Source organism: Poecilia latipinna, unplaced genomic scaffold, assembly GCF_001443285.1.
Source record: "Poecilia latipinna isolate Pla-1442-1.1 unplaced genomic scaffold, P_latipinna-1.0 Scaffold1436, whole genome shotgun sequence".
Lineage (NCBI taxonomy): Eukaryota > Metazoa > Chordata > Actinopteri > Cyprinodontiformes > Poeciliidae > Poecilia > Poecilia latipinna.
In genome coordinates, this window is record NW_015114052.1 from 23,498 (window position 1) to 42,819 (window position 19,322).

At 38.3% G+C, this 19,322-nt stretch overlaps 1 protein-coding gene across 9 annotated transcripts in view; it reads left to right on the top strand.

Moving 5' to 3' along the window:
- LOC106962587 (pleckstrin homology domain-containing family A member 7-like) overlaps window positions 1-19,322 on the top strand; it is an 86,139-nt gene that overhangs the window by 9,646 nt on the left and 57,171 nt on the right. The window contains exon 1 of one of the 9 annotated variants that reach the window (XM_015057082.1): window positions 533-711. The exons of 7 other annotated variants lie outside the window; for them this stretch is intronic. In XM_015057082.1, the coding sequence (XP_014912568.1) occupies window positions 599-711 (113 nt within the window). In that variant the 5' untranslated portion in view covers window positions 533-598. Of the gene's footprint in view, window positions 1-532; window positions 712-8,021; window positions 8,404-19,322 lie in introns of those variants that run through there. One more of the 9 variants, XM_015057085.1, reaches the window with a different exon arrangement.

Genomic DNA, 19,322 nt, shown 5'->3' on the forward strand with positions numbered 1-19,322 from the left:
GAACCCTGCTTGTTGGGAAAAAAAAAAAAAAAAAAAAAAATATATATATATATATATATATATATATATATATATATATATATATATATGAAGATAATGATCATTATCTTTTTATATTATACATCAAATCCCAATAATGTTTCACATTTGAAGATCTCTCTTTATTCCTTTTGTTTTCTGAGGCAGTATGAACCCTCCCTTGGGGTCACGATGTTAATAAGCAGCGCCGTGTTGTCACCGCCATGTCCAGAGTGAGTTATTATGAAGATTAAATAATGCACTGTCCTGTTCAGGCCTTCAAAGAGAGAAAACAAAGAGCAGATTTAGTGTCTGGTACAGCAGAAGTTTGTTCTGCAGGATAGGCGGGAAGCTTTCCATCAGGCCTTGTCATGACATGCAGTATTTAGTCCAGGAAATGGCAATGAATGACTTAGTGTTTACATTAAGAGCTGTGGGCCTGATGTGCGCTCTGTGTGATGACATGCGTTCTTTGTGATGAGTCAGTCGCTGTCTGTATGGCCAAGGCAGGTTAAGAAAGTCAGAGCTGGAGCTGCAGGAGTCAGAGTGGAGACAGAGCAGGGGAGATGCCCGAGCTAGGATGGGGACCAGCTGCTTCAGTTGCATGCCTCTGGGTTTGGGGATCAGGTCGGCTGATCACGAGACAGAGGTGCAGCCCCACAGTTTGGAGGAGAAGAGGCAGGCTGAGGAAAGGTAATTGCAGACATTTTACTAAGTAAAATTTAGGTTCAAGCTTAGTGTTTGCTTGGAAATAATTTGATGCAATAATGTACAACAAATCTGAATTCATCTGTAGATGAATCATAAAAAAAAAATGCAACTTATATATTATAGGAAATTGTATTTATTTAGCTTTAGTTGGCATTTCTCACAGTCTTGATGTTTATGAGCCAATCTTTGTACTTAAAATGATTCAGTTATCTTTCAGAAAGACAGAGTTTGTTGACTCTTTCTTTTATAGATTTTTGACAGAAGTTGTTTCTGCCGCATTCTGTCAGAATCTTAGTGGGATGGGAGCCACTGCAGAATGAAGCGGGTTTCACTCCTCTCTCTCTCATCTGCCCTTTAGGATGGAAATATAATTTGTTTGTTCCCACAAAAGTGCTAGATGGATGCCATCAAAAAATGACATAGGCAACATATCAATACAGTTTATTATTGTGGATAAAAATATTTCATGGTTGTATTAACCCATGACATGCAAAAGAAATCATTATCTGGAGCGAAATACTGCACCTTTGTTTTCTTTTTTCCTGTATAACCAGTGCTGAAATGTTCAATAACAATAAGTTAAAAATATGCTGTCTCTCTCTTTCTGGATGAAATTTGCATGCTCTCCCTGTCCATGTGTGGCTCAGAAATCAGACCCCTTACCCCAAATTAATGGAGGAGGGAAGGGTATTATGGAAAATTGACATTATTGAGCTTTATATCATGTTATATTGTTATTCCCTCATCAAAAACATACCTGGAGTGTCGATTTGATGCCGTGCATGTTTGAGAAATACTTGAATCTCCCGTGACAGTCATTTGGGCAGCCTACATGCCCAAATGACTGTCACAAAGCGGTGCCTAATTCCACAAATATCCTCCTTGGAGCTCTTGAGTTTAGTAAAAAAAAAAAAAATCACATAAAACTAAAAAAAAACAAAAAAAACATTTACTGTAGTGCGAAATTGGGATAATGTTTCTGTTGGTATCAAAACTACTACCCACATAAAGGAATCTGCACCACTTTTTGCCACTTTTATGCCATTTTTTTGTACTTATAAAAACAACTTTGTAATCGATCAAAATCAGATCTGTTAAAACTAGAATTCAATTTGGAACCTGGTTGTTGCATTTACCTCAATAACTATAAATATGTTTATACTACACTCTTTTTTTTTTTTTTTTTCCAAAAAGGGTCACCGAGATCGACTTTGGGCTAGACTCTAGAGAGCCATCCGTCACTGAGAAATAAATTTTCATGCATCAAAAGTAGCACAGTGACTTTCCTTTGGTGTTTCTGAACTGTGGGAATGCCTGTGAAGAATCAGGAAGACCATTTGATCAGTGGAGTTGCACCCAGGGTCTGTTGACAGTGGTTAGTACTGAAACACATTTTGAATTAATGTTAGGTAGCTGTGACAGCTTCAAGAAGGTGTAAAGAAGAAAAAAGTCATGCATAGCACATTGTGTGAATTATGGTCCAAAGTCCAATCTGAAAAAGCAAGTGATGGTGATATCATATTTCTGAAGAGTGAAATCAACACTGTTACTGTTTTTTTTGTTTTTCTTTTTTCTTTTTGGGCAATGTAACAGAGTGACAAATACCTAACTGTAAAACACAAACAAAATAACTATTATTTTATTATTATTATTATTATTATTACTATGAACTTTCCTAAATCAACAAAGAATTAGCCAACTTTGTCTCTAATCCTCATTGAATATGTTGTTTTTTGTACATGCTAATGTTATTCACCTAAATTAATAACTCTTCTATCAGAAATTATTCTTTTACTGTTCACCATGTATATTTCAAAATATGTGTAGACTTTAGTGACATCAAGCTGCCAAATGGCAAACTGCAAGCAAGTAAATAGTCTCCTTAGCCCAATCAAATTTAAGTGTGAGAGAGATATGCACTTATTCACAAAGTACATATCTAATCAGTGTTTGATTACCAATCCTGGGTTAGAATGAAAATGCAGCAGTGAGTTGGCGGGAAAATCACCTCAGTTGCTGATTCGAATGCATACAGAACAAAAACACTATTTAGTTCTCCACAGTTCTAAACTGATTAAAGCAGAAAAGAAAGCAACAGATTGCATATCTCCTAATAAATCTTCTTAAAGATTAAAATCTGCAGTACATGGGCTTTGTACATTCTTGGATGCTAAAACACTGTCATCACTTCACAAACTTATATTCAGCAGCTAATTAACAGAATAAATAAGCTCCAAAAATGTCTCTCTCAGTATCACTTAATTGCATTTTGCTATCACCATTAATGGAATATTGAGTGTGAATAAGATAAATGAATACATTGTTCTGGCCAACTCAAGTCGGCACAGATGTGATGGTCAAATGCAATTTCACTCTCTGCAGCATTATTGAACACACTGACCACACAGCTGTGTTATTCCTTGCGGATCTATCAAGTGTAATCTTCTTTGCAAATATACAGCCCATCGCTAACTGCGTCTCATTCCAATATACATTAGATGGCAACTTTGCACATTTTGCATAACTCTCATCGATCCATCACTGGTCTTAAATCTGAAAAGTAAAATTAAACCTGGTGTTAGTGACGGTGTACTCTCTGTCTACTGGGCATGGTTAAATTTTGCAGAGTTGTACATGAGAGAGGCACTTCTCTTTTTGTAGCCACTAGAAGAGCATGCTGTGTACCATATGTTTTCATGGCAAATAATTAATTCTACAAGATGTCTATTAGTATTTTATCAGAATGCTTTAGCGTTCTCTCCCTTTTAAGGGTTACTATACAGTTAAGCTCAGATTTATTGATTATTCACTAATATAAATATGTTGGAAATGGCCCAGTCAGAGCCCCGACTTGAATCTGATAGAGGACCATGTGAAGAGAGCTAAACATTAGGGTAATGGCAAGAAGGCCACTGTCATCAAAATACAGGTAGAAACATTAAATAAACTGATTGCTGACTGATTATGGTCAGCAATCTTAAAATGGATTGTATGAATACAAGTTTTTTGCACTGATTATTGAGAATCGTCTACATAATTTTCAACATGCCATTTCTTTTTAGCAATATCTAATATCCTTTTACATGGTTTTATCTTTTCAGGGATTCTTGCCTGAAAATAATTTGAGATGTAAATATAGTGATTAACCCCTGTATTCCTCTGACCTGAAGTATGAGATATAGGCTATGTCATAAGCGTTAAGGCTGAAGTCAGGATCCCTGGCATGTGGCCTTTAGAAAGATTGATATAGAAAGATATGATAGATAAGACAGATATAGATATATAATGTTCAAGGGTGGCAGCAGTGACTTGACTGTCTATCGAACCGACCTACACCACCTTCATCCATCCCCCTGCTTCTACCTAAAGGTCTGTCTGTGGATTATCGAACCGTCCTTCCAGCAGCTCGAGCTGCCACTCAGTTTTTCTCTCCATCCTTTATCCCTCGTTCCCACTGGCCGTCTGGATGGGATCTGATAAAGTTGACTCGGGGTGAATCAGAGGGCTCTGGTTGCAGTCAGAGACCAAGGTCAGCACTTTTCTGGACAACGCAGCGAGGTGATTACTACTCATCTATGGCAGCCGAAGACAGGGGGAGGTTTGGTCCTTCCCGTTTTCCTCGGTTTCCAGTGTCCGACGTTCTGTTTTTTCTCTCCGTACTAGCTAGGTAGAACTGGGTTTTGTACGTGTTGGGAGTGTCTCTGTCTTGTCAAGAGTTAAGAGGGAGATAGGGCTGAAACAGCAGATCTTCTTCTCTGACACTCCTCTCTGTGGCCTTTCCAGCACACTCATCAAGCTGATTCACTTTCAATGCGTAAAGCAAGCTAAAAGAAACACTCCTTATTGTCGGGAACAGATACGGGCACTTAGAAATGGACCCTGTCATCTCAGTTTTTTCATTGACTGGTGAGTACTAACATGTACTGACAAAAGATTTTACAATTTTACTATTAGCTATGAAAAGAAGGTGGCTGAAGACTCAGACAGCTGCTATGCTATCCTCATAGAAGCTAGCCAGTTCAAGAGCCATTTTACTAAAGTTATGCTATGTATCTGTGTTCTGCATTTGAAATATTAGTTCCTTCAATGTCTTTTCATTTACACATTAGTAATATTCCTTTGGTGTTTTGTCATTATTTCGTAACAGCAGTTAGACGCTTTTGTACTGTCACTTTAAGAATTTACATTCATGTTTTGCTTGTATCAACACCTTTAACTTTTAGGCAGTTTTAAAGATACAAATGTTACTAGTAAAGTGAAAACAAATTTAAGTGAATGCGTATAATTGCAAAATGTAGTGCAAATACAGTAGTTAAACATGAAGAAAGTTTTCAGCATCCAGCACTGCCTAAGACAGTTCACATTTACTGGTATAAATGGAGTTTGCTTCATAACGTCAGTGTGTTGTGGGTGTGAAGAAAGTTGGTTTTGTATTTACACTATTGTGGAGCTCAACTTGTGGTCAGAAATTGTGATTTTTCCCAGTCCAACTTAAAATGTTTTTCACCGACCTCAGTCTCAAAATTCAATTTGGCCACACTTACAGAGACAGCTGTTGTACATAACTCTTTATTTGCACTTCTGATTTTATCCATTTAAAGTAGACACACAGTAGTCACAGTATTTCTGGGCGTCTTCCTACAGAAGAATGAGATGTATGTTGCTGTGCTAAGAATTTTTTTATTAAATTGGCATTTTATTGTTTCACATGTAACACTTTGTTTCAACTGATGGCTGATTAACAGGATTTTACTGAACCGCTGTCTTCTGAGTCAGTTATGTTAAAACAGAGAAACATCTAAATCATGTGTCTTGAGGACCAGCTTTGGGAATCACTGGTGCAGCCTACTACTAACACAGAGTGAGACGTTTAAAGGCTCTGGAATCTTTGCAGGTGTTTTGAGTTAATTATCTGATTAGAGTATGACAACGACTTTCCAGTAATGACCTTTTTTAACAACATTCTAATTTTCTGAAACGTTTGATTACTGGACAGACAAAGGCTTGGAATATGTCACTATATGTGTGATGATTCTGTATAGTATATTTTTCACAATCTGAAATGGCTGACTAGAAATATTGCACTTTTATGCAATATTCAACTGTTTTGATGCAATATCAAATCTTTAAAAAGTAATTGCAAAGAAGTCATTGGATTAATTAGTAATATATTTTGCTTTGATGCATGAGGGAGTTGAAAGTGAAATGATAAAATTTGGACTAAGTAGCATATAAATAGAAGTCAAAGTTTGCACAAGGTTTTATAATTTATTGCATTGTACTTATTTTTACCACAGATAAAGGTACTGTTGAACTCGAAATTATTTATGTCCCCCGCAGATTTAGATTTAAAACTATTATTATTTAATCAGGAAGCTTGATTCTGAAAGGAATCTCTCACAAAAAGAAAAGAAAAGAAAACAAAACCATTTAAAAGGAGTTTTGATTTTGAACAAAATAGTTTATCTGGGCTTTTTTTTACACGTTATTTAAGAAATGGCATGTACAAAATGATGTAGTTCTTTTTTAAATAACCAATTGAAAAGTCTGTTTTGGCAATAGAGCAATCAAACTCTTTACTGCTGACTAGCTTCTTGCATCTTTCCGTTGGAATCTGAAAAATTAATTTTTGGGGATGATCTCCAAGTTCTCGAGTTGGAAGTCCTCCTTGTCATTACCCTGATGTAGAGCTCCCTACACACACTCTCAGTCAAGTCTAAACTTTGGCTGGTATAGTCTGCAACCTTCATATTACTACCTGCCAGGAGAAACTTTAAACCTAAATCTGCCAGCGTTGTAAATCGTTTTACACTTAATTATCTAATCTGATTAGATTTTATGTAGGATTAGTGAAATTTGGGCGATTGATCACTGTGAACAGTCCCCATTCCAAAATGCCATTTCTATTTTGATTTATGAAAACAAGTCTAGAGTAGCATGTGTTGTGATATTTAGCTTCGTAACAAAACCCATAACAGTCCATAATGTATAAGATCATTTCACTGCAGATTCTCATTAAGCTGCTGTTATTCAACTGAAATTGGAGGATTTGCAGCCACATTGAATCACATCCAGATAATGTATGGTGGACTTAAAAAATAAAAAAAAGTTTTATAAAAATAAGTTTAAAATTGCAACAATATACAGCTAAAATCCTATAGCGGCTTGTGAAAACAGGAAAATATTACCCCAAAGTCTTTTTCTTTAATCCCTTTGTAGATCATTGTTTTCCAGAGGAATCATAACTGCTTCTACGTTACGTATGATTTACGCCTGTTTAAGATAATCTTTTGTTTTTAATCACATTTCCTTTTTTCATATAGTTAAAATAATCACAACAGATGAATAACGTGCAGTTCAAATGGCAATTAAGCACAGTGATCTGTCAGACCGGTGCCGTGATCACAATGCTGACGAGGTTTTTACTTGCTGTGTGAGAGCCGCGACTCCTGAGGTATGTTAACGAGATGTGAGGGAGGGCGTGGCGAAGATGGATGAGAAGGAGCAGCAGAGGATGGAAGTTTGCTGAGGGCAACGCAGGACCAGGGCACCAGCAGATGGATGTACCCCTCCCTCCCTTCCTGTGCATGTGTGTGAATGCAGGTATTGTCACTTTAATCTGAACTCCCTGAGTCCTGAGAGGTTGTGGAAGACATTTTTCATCTATGGCAGAGCTTCCCATATCAGCTGATTGTGGCATGACGGAGTCATCAGTCTCCTCAGCTGTTGGGTCATAACCCAGCACTCACTTCCATTTCTCATGTTTTTTTTTTGTGTGTGTGTGTGTGTTTCTGACTTGGACACTCCTCTGTTCATCTCATTTGGATGAATCTGGCAGCATTTCCTGTTTAAGCTGTTTACAGAGATCCTCTTGGATAGCAGAGCTCTGCTGTGTAATGTGAAAAAGGAACAGAAAAACCCATGTTGCATTCAAACTAATTTTCACCCACATTTTTTGAAAGGAAAGCTAAGCAGTGTACAGAAAATACATCTATTATCCAAAATATCAGCTGTTAAAGATAGAAAAGTTTAACACTCATAACTTAAGTTATTCCTGCATTCCTTCCTACTTTACTTCCTTTCCTCCTCCTTGTTCCCTGAGTTTCTGCTGTGGATTTCCCGCATAGCTGCAGAGGGAATGAAGCAGAGAGAGTGTCCAGTTCAGGGAGGTGCACACACAGCAGAGCTCCGCTGAGGGACGCATTACAGAAGTAGGAGTAAGGAGAGAAAGAATACAATTACTAGAAGGGGATAGACATTTAAATATTATCTTATAGATTAAGGTTAGTGATTTATTTTTTTTCTATTTGTGCTTTTGAACTTCATCCAAGATCGATCTGCGTAGTTGAGTGGCCATAAAACCCCCAATCACTAGTGTATGCGGCTCTCGGAGAGGAGGGACAGTTTGGCGATTGTGTGTATTTTTAGCTCCACAACACAGGAGAGGCGGGAAGCGGGTTGTTTTGAATGAATTGACGCCACGGAGCACAGCAGAGGACGTCAGCATCAGCAGCACTACCAGCTGGGAGAAGTGCACACACACACACTCAAGCACCACAGAGACGAGCACAACACGGCAAATAGCAGACCTGCAGCTAACATGCTGGGCAAGCCAGGACAATCGAGCTCCCACGCCCCTTACAAGAGGCGGCCAGAGTGCGGGGCGACTCGCAGGTGTGTATCCCAGCCCCTCTGCTAACACATATGCAGGACTGTAGTGCAACTGAAACGCTCAGGAAATGTCTGCTGAAGCTGTCCAGCAGTTATGGGGTAAAAAAAAAGTGCTTTGGCTTGCATGCCGTTAAAGTGGCTGTATGCGGATTGTCTGCTGGAGGGAGCATTGACATGCATGCTGAAATGTATCCCTCATTTGTTGTTGCAACAACAAATGAAGGCTGCTGTTTCTCTCTGTCGCCTGCAGAGAGTTTATCGGTGTGTACCAAGCAAGCTGTCCTTTCAGGAATGAGAGGAGAGCAGCTCACTGCAGTGCCTCACAATCCCAGGACACTGATATGTGTGTTGATGTAAGCACAACTATGATCTCTAAGGTTACAATGGTTAGTGAGGGATGCATCTGCAGCCAGAACGGTCTGTTGCAGAGGGTCGATGCAGTACTTCCCTTATCTGAGTAAACCAGGGAGACAGCTTTCAAAGGAATGTGCCTCTTAATATGGGACCGCATTGCAATCTTCTTGATGCTAGAAGTCAGCAACAACCCTCACCACATCCTCCATACACACACAGAGAGATGCACATAGGTTATTGATACTTGCACTTTCTACATCTTCTGCACATTATCCATATGATGTACATTTGAATTGAGTCAAGGGATGGAAATGAAAAGTTTGTGCACCAGCCACTGCAACTGGAAATAAACTTTTTACCAGCACCTCAACATTTTTACGAGCCACCGTGTGTTCCTTAGATTCTTTGAGAAAATGTTCGTCTGGGTTCCGAAAACAAATGTGCTCACTGAAAAATCTCATGGTTATGTTTGTTTTTAAAGGTTTTGTTGGCTCTAGTGGCCTTTATTTGAAAGTAGTTTGACAGGAAAGAGGGTAATGAGAGATGGGGAAGACATGCGGCAAGTGTCACCAGGCTGGGACTTGAACCTGCGACCACCGGCATGAGGACTAAGGCCTCAGTACATGGGTTGTGCGTTTCCCCTGTGCCACCACAGCACCCTCATGGTTATGTATTTTTTTCAGTAAAAGATAAAGTACAGTAAAATAATTTTATCAATTTGCCATGCGCGTGTACCCATACAGAGAGATTCAAGTGGTAGTTTGCTCCTTTGCCAATTTTTGCCACTGTTTTTCACCTATGTTTTGCTACTTCTTCCTGTTCAATATGGGGGTATTAATTGACAAAGTGGTGAATTGATCCTGAGCCTATTTTAGTTGATTTTGGTTCTTCACTGATGCATTGCTGCCCATGACGGGTCGCATGTAAAAACTGAAGGTTATTCTCCTGCCAGAACCCTGTAGCACTGCTTGATGAATGATCACATTTCTCACTGGTATTATCTGGTTAATACACTGGTATTATCTGGTTAATACACTGGTATTAACTGGTTGAGTTGCCTTTTTATCCCTGGAACATGCTCAATTTCAGCTCCCTTAAAGATAAAGCTAACATATTTTTCTTCTTGTATCCATTTGCATGCTAAGCTCTAGCATCATTTGAAATAAACCCAACCATTATATATTCCATCTTTGGACCATTTATATAACGATTCTTCTGTCAAATATGTAAACTCTTTAGGTTATGAGGTGAAAAAGATACACATAAACATGCAAAACATACAAAGCCTATTAACATTCTGGCAGCGTCTTGTTGTCAGCTGAAGCGATAAGGTTACTTAGCCAATTTATCATTCGTGCGTATTCTCCCCCATCGGTGAGCCCTCCTGCTGTTCTCTCAGCCTCACAGGCAGAGAACTGGGAACGCCATACTGCAAAATTTCACCTGTAATCAGCAATTGATGGATGACCATTTGGGCCAGCTCCCATCAATACTGTTTTTCCTGCAGCACATCTATAGCTATAAGTATATTAAGCCAAGTCGTGTTCATTCTTTTGACCTCTTGTCATTTTCCTGCAGGTCTACGTTCAGCTTTCTTTTTCATTGATAGTATGATGGTCAGCTATGATATTGGTCTGGTCCTCTGAACATCTGATTTAGTGTTTACTCGGTGAAGGTTACCTGAGCTCACCTAAGCAAGATCATTTTTTTAATTTTTTTTATTTAATCAGTGTGAAATATAACTAAAGGTTACTGGGATTCATTTACTGTAATTGCTAACCTAACACAGAGGTCATGCCTTTGCCTCAGCATCTGAATCACTCCATCTTGGAAAAACGACACTCATAAAAGGCACTGTGCGCTGATAATAAGCGAATACAGGAGAGAGAGGAGGTGACCTCTCCCTAACTACAGACATGCCGCAAATTTCCAGGGAGACTTGATACTTCCTACGTATCCGCATAATCATGACACAGATGGTTCAAGTTAAAAGGGCGAGTATTCACTTTAAATGAGTGCTATAACCTTTAAAATTCCCCACACTGTGATTTAGATCAGCCTGTGAGTGGGATTGAAATTCCAGGGAAGGGATGTTTCCTGAAAGCCAGTTGGGGTTTTCAGAGCTTGTGTGTCGCTCGCACCCCCACCTCTGTCCTATACTGATGCGACGCCTGCAAGCTTTTCTGCAGACGGCTAAAATTAGCCTTTAATTTCTGTTACCCTCTCCTGGCCAAGTGGAGCATGATTTATTTAATCCCTCCATTTAATTCCCTTGTAAAAGTGATAATGTGATAGCTGCTGTCCTTTGAGGTATGGGTGGGCCTCAGACTTTGGCTTTAAATTAAGAAAAAAAAAAAAAAAGGTTATGCAGTGAAACGATACTAAAGAAAAGGTCATTCACAGGAAAGTTTTGCTTTTACAACTTTGAGTATGTTTTTTTCTTTTTTTTGCATTTTGAGGGGTAGTGTGTATCAGATCTTTGGTGTGGCACAGAGGTGTTTCGATCACCATTCAGCATTGCAGTCATGGAATAGCTGCATGTTGCTGTTTCCATGTGCATCACAGTAATGTAAAGCCCCAGTGGGAGTGTGTTCGGTGGCTGCGCTTCATCTGTTTCTGTGTCTTTGGTGCTCAGGTTCTGTAATGACGAGCACAAGGGGAGAGTTTCCTCTGAGGTGTATCTGAACACAGGTAGCCTAGATTCAACACTCTCACTGACACACGCGTACACAGTCTTTATGTTTCACAAAGGAGAGATTGTAAGTGGAGAGGGAGGCATTTGTCTGTCTTAACAAGAGATTAGAGATCTATTTGTTATTCTCTGCTGATAAAGTCTTATAGACAAGCTGTGCACGCTTGAGCTGGTAAAAAGATTGGGCTGTTGCTGTAAAATGTGCTGCTCTGTTTCCGGCTTGGGGTCATGGCGTGTAAACTGGCACGTTTTACACACACTGAGTGGGTTTTTCCTGAATTGCACTGACAGAAAACAGATTTTTGGGTTCAGCAGTGGATAGTTCTAGCAAAAACAACAACACTTTGCACCTGCCTTATCGCATTAACAACCTTAATGGGGTTAAGGACAACAAGCTATGCTTCTTCTCACTCCTTTTTGAATGTTAGCTATTTTCTTTGGTTATGGTGTTCTATAGTCATTGTGCTTCCATAAGCTGCATTTTGGTATTGTGAGATGTATGCTATTTTGTAATAAGTGGGAAGCTAGGTATTATTAACGTTATGTTTGGTATAAAATTAGACTCATTTGTTGTCATTTTACTGTCTAGTGGTTCCTTAGATTTTATTCTACTGATGTCTATCCATGTCACATTTGAATCCAATTGGTCTTTCTATTACTAGTTTAACTGTAACAACACGAGTTGTCATTGGAATGAACTGATCTGATTATAAATCAGCCATGTTTGTTTTTGTGTAAAAATACTGACCCAATTATAAGAAATTATCATCATCATTACTTTTTGTGTATGGCTCTGTGTGCTGCAAAGGGCAGTGACATAACAGTGGGATTTGACACGATGGTGGAAAGGATTTAGACATGTTTTACAACATGAGCTGCTTATCTGTTCTGTCTTTTTGAATAAAACTACTGGCAAGCAACATTTTTATTTTTCATTCAGTGCACAGGGAAACGGGGATTAGCCTGGTGAGGATAATCCCTAAGAACACAATGGCATTGAGCTATGCCTGTCTTGTTTTGCTTCTTCACATTATAAGTAGCACACAGTTAAGGAATGCAAAAAGGAGGATGGGGATGGGGTGGGTGTCCCCTCTTCATTTTTCGAATACTTCATTATGGAACCAGACTTTTTAGTATTTGAAATTGTAGTTTTGTGCTTCAAGGTATTAAGCAATTTCATGTTTCTGCATTGGGGAGTGCTAAAAGTAGAAAGTATTATTAAAAACAAGCACAAAAAAAAAAAATATGGTTCTTCTCTTAATCTTCATCTTGAAGTAATGCAGTGTTATCTAGCACTGGATTTCTGTTTTTAAAACGGCAAAGTAAGAACTTTATTTTCTGCACCTCATTCAGTGTTTCAACTGCAATTTGCTCCAGTTTATCATCTGAGTCCTTTGGGGATGTCTGATTTATTTTCGATGTTTGCCGGATTACGGGGTTTAGAGATCAAATAGATAATCTGAACATGAACATATGCAATTTGTGTTCTGTGCTCTGAGGAAAATGTGTGCACTGTATGTAAGCATTTAGTTTCTTCAGACAGTTTCATGCCAGAGATGTGGGATTTTGTTCACTTAAATTTAGTTGAACTGCATGGGAGAATAATTTACACCCCACAGGTAAGTCGCATTTTCCTCTTTGTTTGTGCAGTTTTCTTTGCAAAATAATAATTGGCACTGATTTACATTAGCATTTTGCAACATCTAAACAAACCTTTCTAATTTATTCCAAAGAAAATACATACTACTATACCACCATCTGTGCTGCAGCATTATAATCTTATTCAGAACAAGCTGGTGGCTTCTTATGGCACTTTACCTGTACATATGCATGTACCAAAGACTGATGAATGAAAATGTTTTCTATCTGTATGCAATATGGCTGCTCTGATGGTGTTGTGTGCAGAAATAACAAGGACAAATGCAGCAAAATGCAAGAACTATATGCCAGAAACAGCAATTAGCTGTTGTTGGCATATCCTCTACTGTCTTAAAATAAAACATTGGCTGTAATTCAAAAGATTTCAAAGGAAACATGGAGTTTCAAGGAATAAGAGGAAAAATGTCCTCCGATTTTTTAACAAGGCTTATTTGTTTTTGTACTTTTTAATTGTATTATTCCACTGAAGGACAGTAGTCTAAAGGACTACGCCTCATTTGAGTTACATTTTTTTGTGGTTAGTTGGAACTATCTGAAAAGCCTCTATGTTAAAATAATTAATATTAGTCTTAAGGCCAGAAATACTTTTTACTTAGGTTTGGAAAATCCTGCCATAAATTATTTTTCTAATGAGGGAGATTTTCTCTTTGTTTGATCTGCTAATACGCTTTGTCAGTGTCAGGCCCTTGGGTGTTTAGAGAGAAGGCACTGCCTGGCCTCCATCTGACCTACGATCGTTTGCCTTGACCCCAAATTCAACATGTTTTGACAAGTAGGTTGTCTTTGCTACTGCAACAATCCTCCCTGGCTGCTGTAAACCTCTGTTTGCAGTGATGAAGCACACACACGTAACAGACAATAGACATCTTTGGAAAATGTTGCAATCAGTTTTTATTGATTATGTCCTTACGGATTATACAGTGCAATGTTGTAGTCATTACAATGTAAAATTTAATTGTAATCATTTCAGATTAGAAAGATTGTTGCTTAAACTTGTGCACAAGTAAACCCTCCATTGGTCTTGCTAGTTTCAGCGGAATAAAAATTAAATATGTATAACTAGAAAAATATGTAAAAAAAAAAAGTGTAATATAACTAAAGCACATCCAGATAATATTAAATTTGACTCTGGTTCTTGTAACAGTTGGCAATGTTTTGATGGTTTTTTTCCCCAGGGTAAATTGAAAACTCGTGAATTTAACACTTCCTAAAATTGCTTAAAGGAGGTGAAAAGGCGTGATGTTTAAAATAAACTATTTGAGCTTTTTATCATGTTATAATGTTATTTGCTCATCAAAATCACTCCTGGAGTGTTGCTTTGATTCTTTCATCCATGTCTCTCCTGTGGCAGCCATTCAGAGATGCATAAACATTTGCTGCCAGAAAGCACTGCCTATTTTTACAAAGCCCCTTTTCGGCACTGCAGTCTCCAACTGAGCTGCCGCCTCACAGAACACGCCTTCCCCTTGTACCAAAGTTTAACAATTAGAAATGTTTCTGAGACATTTATGCAATCCTTCACCATGTTGCATTCGGAATAACAGGTCACTTTTACTGACCTGATGACATAAATTTGCACTTCCCTGCTATGTCTGCTGTGGCAACCTAGATCTGATTCAATTCACATTTATTGTTTTAATGTGTGCCACCCATTTACAGCTCCATCTCATCTGCATTCTTGGATACTAGTTGCTTAATGTTAAATAGAGGCTGAAGGTCGGCAATTCTCAATATTTTGTGGCTTTTAAATATAAAGCGGCCTTTGGTCCTAATAATCTAATGTGACAGAGTCTCAGACGTTTAAGAAAAGTCTTGAGTCAGTCCTCTGAGAGAGTGTGTAAAATGTACGTGTGTGACTAGGTAAACGACAGCAGAACACCTTTAATCTGCGATCAGTGATGAGCTGATAAAATTGGGTAAATATTGATTTGGCTTTTCTCATTTTGTTGTTTTGTGGTTAGCTAAATAAGTTAGCTAACTGCCTGATCAGAATCGCTTCATTTTTTCACATGTTTAGAGTAATTGAATATGCAATGGTGTTCTTATTAGATTATTCTCTAAACAGCTGATGAACTGTTTTGATAATGTGCCCATTAAAGGGAGCGAGCTTTAACAAGGACATCATCTGGGGTTGCATTAAATACTGTGCTGATTCTCTGCAGGTACAGGTTAGTATGTGATTTTCCATTCGACTAAAATTAATTGGAATTGGAATTTACTGTTTGTCTCTGTACACATGTACAGAGAGATTACAGTCTGATTTTGATGCTGGCTTTTGGAAAAAAAAATGCATTGTTTATTGTTTCATAACTGGTTACTGCATTGTGTTTATCTGGTGTACAAACTGTACATGCAAACTGCCTTGTTGAAATGTACTAAATAAACTTGGCTTGATTTTATTCAGAACTTTAGACAGTCTGTTACTTTGTCTGCCATTATATTAAAGGGATTTTATAGCGCTGGAACAATGTCAAAGAAAACTGTGGTGGTTATCTTCCAACTTACTATTACTGTCATGTCCACTGGAACATTCTAAAAGAGTTCATTTCAGTTCTAAAGCTGCTTTTCTACTGGTTTCTCTACTACTTCTTTGTGAAATAATATAAATGATCAATGAGTTGATAAATGTCAATGAGTTGATGAAATTGGTTATACATAAATAGTTTAAGTTGAGGTGGATATTGCTTGCTGCATTATTAGTTTTACAGCCTCTAAAATATCACGTAGATTGCGCTTAAAATTGCGCTCCGTAAATTTGGTTTTAAAATCTAGAAGCGGTTGTCATGTGGATTCTTTACGCTAAAGACATTTCCTTCAACATCTGGAGTTAAACCCGTGATACAACTGTTGGACATTGACTTTGATTGAATGAGCTTTTTTTATGCAAGAGAACTGATTTATTTACATACGACTCGTCTACCTGCCTAATTTCCTACTTAAACCTTGACAATTCATGCTAGTCAGTTTGAAGAGATGAGTAAATATGATTTGTGATTGCTGCTAAGCAATCAGTATTCATTGAGTTGGATGCAGCCTGAATCTGTCTTTGTGATTAACTTAAAACTGCAGAGTCTTTTCATTGATTTACTTCCCTTTCTGAATGGTGGGTTAAATGGTCGTGAAAGTTTTATATATATATTTTTTTTTAGATTAACCTTAAAATAAAACATTTTTAAAGAATTGTTTCAAATTGCTTGTTACAAATGAATTTTATTTTAATGAATGTGGGACATTGCACCAAGTGATTTTGAACAATAATCCCTTAGTTCAAAAGATAGAAGGCAAAAAGACTTTTTTTCCGAGTGTGGTATGTTGCATATCAATATCAGCCATTTATTGCAAGTAGTTATTGGTTTCTGCTTCCTAGCATGCTCAGTGCTGATTTTAATCAGGTCTCTCTTACATTTAGTAGAATACAATAAACTGTTTCCTTAGTTATGGTGTGGAACAACATGGCCTAACAGGCGATTGTGACTGCAATGAAATGTGCAGAGTCAGAATTGTGTGAGTTGAATGTTGATAAGGGGGGAGTTCTTTCAATTTCTGCCAAACCCTTTGTCTGATAGGAGACTTAGCCACTGGCAAGTCTGTGCCCCTGCTTGTTTGCTGCATTGGACTTGTTTACCCTTCATTTTTGCTGAATGATTACAAGCTTGCTTATTTTATTTTAAACCACACATGTGCGTAGCACGATGACTTGGCATCATCCGGAGTTGTAAAACTGTCACACTGCAGGTTTTGTCCTTGGGCAGTTTGAAGGTGAACACGAGTGAATGAGAGCAATGATCGAGAGTCACAGCGCAGCTCGTTGTGTTAACTGTTTGTAAAGACGGCCAAAATAGTTTTCCTCCAAATGGGATGGAGTTACGGCTGAACTGGGCTGCTGCAGTGTTTGTTTATAACTAATCCTGCAGCCAAATACTTATCTCCTATATGGCTTCCTTTTTCTTGGTTTAGATTGTGCAATTATTATTATTTTTGCCTCCTGGGGTCGAGCTGCTGCAGGTTCTGCTCCTGGAGAACCATGATATCCGTTTCCAATTATATAACATCCTTCTGCACACTCAAGGGCATTCATACTGCCTGTGGTGGGTATCTTATGCAGATGCATGAATGACTAACTGGGTTCAGCAATGATTTTGTTTTTTGTGTTTTTGTTTCTCTCCTTCTTTGGCTTGTAATCCACATGCATATGCAGCTTTATTTGATTCTTTAGATTTTTCTGAAATATCTCATCCATGCTCTAATAACTTTCTGATGTCAATGATTCTTTTATTGCTGTTGCATCAACTGGTGTGGAAATGAAGTCAGCAGCCCTACTTAATTAAATGGTGTGATAGTTATCTTATTGCCAAACACTTACTTTCCCTTTATTCACAGTTAGAAGCAAGTTTAAGTGCAATGATTCCCCATTGTGCCTCACAACCAGAGGATCCCCGCTTTAGACATTGGGGGAAGCTCTCCATTCACTTTACCTGATGGGCATGTGAGAGTTTTCTCATGAAAGTGTTTAAGCAGGTCTGCGCTATAGTCAGTTTTTTAGGTGTTTTTTTTGTTGTTTTTTTTTTAAGAACCAATGTGATTTTCCACAGCTAGAGACCCAGCTTGAAGTCACATCATTAAGTACTTGAAAACATCACAGGCTTTCAGGTACTTAATGACACAGCTGTCAAGGGATCAAGTGGTAAGATGGAATAAGTTAAAGGGTTAACTTGGAAAAGTTACTCTCTACAATAATAATAAAACAAAAAACAGAAAGCACAGATTTTTTTTTTTTCTGATGTGTTGAGAAGTTAGGAAGGATTATACATATAAAAATCACATAAACATAGGAGAAATCAATAAAATAAATAAATAAAAATCTAACCATCCATTAGATTTTTAAATCCATCCTTACAGGGTGGAGAGGGAGCTAGCACAGGTCGCCACATACCTGCACAGAAGCAAATATTCATGCGGTCATACCTTAGGCAAATTTAGAGAAACTGAGGTTTGGACATGTGGTAGGAAGCTGGTGCACCCAAAGAGAACCCTGGAGTGAAACTGTTGCAATTAATTTGCACAATTGTAGTTGATGATTTAAGCTTATTTATAGCTCACCTTTGAAGGTTAACATTTGTCACCGACCTACTACATGTTGGTGTCCCCTGCTTTCCTGCATTCAGTAGGACTAAGGCAAAAACGCTCTTCGCATAACTCTCAGAGAAATCAGGCACCTTGAATTTACCCCTGAAGACGACTAACAAGTTCAGGACATAATGTAGATCAAAACGCAAAAACATATGTCAGCACATTGGTTCCGACATTCAGGATTTTTGCCGAACAACAACATAGTCAGTGATTGAATATCCATAATTCTCATCTCAACCTGCTAAATTGAATACAGCAGCTGCTGCAGATCAGGTTGTCATGATGATGACATTTTATATGAATTGCCCGACGATAAATTCTGAGTGATGATTTAGCTATTTACGTCCTTTCATCGTCACTCCACGGCTGTATTAACAGCCTTTCAATAACATGTACAGTATAAGGTGCCGTCCTATAAGAGTTCTTCAGAAGGAGGTGCATAGCTTGCATTCTTCTGAAAATGATTACGTTTAATTAATTCTGAGAAAGAGAGCGAGAGGTGAAAAGAGGGGGGAGAGAAAATGATGGCAGGGAGATGCTTCTGTTCATCAGCTCTTGTGGACACCAGAAATGGGAGATTAAGAGCTCCCCCTTCAGCCCACACTCTGCTGGCTCCACTTCACCCTGCTCTTGGTGGAGAACAGCTGCTGTGAGACACTCGCGCTGCATCTTTCACCTGCCACATTAATTCCAGGGGGATTTTCGGGGCCCGCAGCTTCACAAGCAAGTCCAGCAGCTTATTTATGATGACTCGCAATCTCACAACAGGTGAGAACATCCGAACTGTGTGTATTGTAGCAAGGAGTGTACTGTAAAGGAGAAGTGCAGTTGTAGCAGAGAAATCCAGACTTTTTCAGGGGTATTTTTTATTTATTTATTTTTTTTCACAAAGCAAAAGTTTTTATGGGTAGTTTAAAAGATAATGGATTGTGTGTTTCTGGAGGAAGTTGTATATCTTTGTGTACTTTTTGTTTTTTTTCCTGAGTGTGAAAAGGAAAGAGGTGTTCAGAGGCTTGCTTGGAGTTGTGCTGCCAGGAGTCAGTGCTCTAGTCTGACGAGGTTTAACCTGAGACTGTTGTTTTTCCTG